This window comes from Austrofundulus limnaeus, unplaced genomic scaffold (genome assembly GCF_001266775.1).
Source record: "Austrofundulus limnaeus strain Quisiro unplaced genomic scaffold, Austrofundulus_limnaeus-1.0 Scaffold848, whole genome shotgun sequence".
Lineage (NCBI taxonomy): Eukaryota > Metazoa > Chordata > Actinopteri > Cyprinodontiformes > Rivulidae > Austrofundulus > Austrofundulus limnaeus.
Genome location: NW_013953250.1, coordinates 18,680 through 20,153, shown reverse-complemented (window position 1 = coordinate 20,153; position 1,474 = coordinate 18,680). Strand labels below are relative to the sequence as shown.

Genomic DNA, 1,474 nt, shown 5'->3' with positions numbered 1-1,474 from the left:
AAATGATATATTTAATATTTTTAATCCAAACAATCAATGAAGGTAAATCAGGAAAATTAACAAGGCTGCCCAAACTTTCACACTCCACTGTACTTCACCTCGTGCCTTCCAACACCTACAAGTTTGAAGTGAATCCTAGTTGGGCTCACAGATTATATCCAGTCAACTGAAATAATCTGTATTCCCCCTGAGGGAATAGAGTAGTTGGAGTTAATTAGCACAATCTGCSATAAAATATGAACAAACAAGACTTTTTTCATTTCAGTTTAAAGTAAGTTTCTCCTTCGTTACCTGAAACAGAAAATGAAACATCATTTTTAAAATTTTGCTCATTGCTTTTTGACACTAAATGAGAAACACTTTGTATTTTATTTTCATTTCTAAATTTTAAAACAAAATTCAAATAGCCACTCCTCTTGATTTTTAATACCCATTTCTAAAAGACAAATCCAATGACCAAAGACACGTGGACCCCTCATGTCTTTCTGCACTCCCTTGTGTCTTTTAGTTTCACTTTGTCTCTAWATGATCTCTGTCTCCAGGATATAAACCATTAACCTCAGGTTCAAGGGGAATGCCATAAATTAGGGTGTGTTTAATGGTTTCAAAGTTTCAGTTCCTGTTAAAATCATGATATACTGTATAGTAAATACATAGAGATCTTATGTTTATAAACCCATCCACCCATGAATTCAGTGTAATATTTCATGCTCATGAGTTTTTAGTCTAATGTGTGYGTGCAACAAACACAAAACAATAAAAATTCAACAGATCTGAAAGTTGCTCCTCCTAAAGGAGGAGTCTGTAACAGAGTAAAGTCTTATCAGAGGTATAAAACTGATCTAAGATTAGATCTGAACAAACTTCATGTCAGAAAATCAACGGTAACAATGTCGCTTCCAAAGAACTAAAATGTCTAACAAACATGCTCTGCTTGGTAAGTAGGCTACAGTTTTTATTTTAATGTTTATAGATTTGTATCAAATTTATTCTGATAGCCTTTTCACTTCAAAAATGTTGAAAAAATATGTGTTTGTCTTTTACGAGTCATTTTTACTTTTTATTAGTTATAGAGTTATATTTGTTTCTTTGTTTACATACAGTATCTATGGTGCTACAACAAGACCTGTTTTAAATGATTTTATAAACTTATCAAATGTTTCTACAGCCTGAAAACAAAAAATTAAACTTTATGATGCTCATGTTTGACAATAATCTTCTGTTAGGTGGTGGGGGTGTGGGGCTGAATTAAGTAAATTCCATTCTGATTTATTTTAACGTGTTAAACATATTGTATCTACAAAAGCAAAAACGTGATTCAAAAACTACTGACCAGGAGGACGGGCTCAAAGTCCAGTCTTAGATTTGCACTTGTAAAATTTGTTCTGTGCTTGTGGGTTATTTTACAACCTTGTAAAATTTGTGTGTGTGTGTGTGTGTGTGTGTGTGTGTGTGTGTGTGTGTGTGTGTGTGT

The 1,474-nt window shown here is 33.0% G+C and overlaps 1 protein-coding gene across 1 annotated transcript in view; it reads left to right on the top strand.

Annotated features, from left to right (window-relative positions):
• Positions 1-888: 888 nt before the first annotated feature.
• Positions 889-1,474, top strand: part of LOC106532904 (GTPase IMAP family member 7) — a gene marked incomplete at its 3' end in the record, with an annotated part of 3,849 nt that continues 3,263 nt past the window's right edge. Inside the window, 1 exon segment of the mRNA XM_014029071.1 lies at positions 889-937. Coding sequence (XP_013884525.1) covers positions 913-937 — 25 coding nt within the window.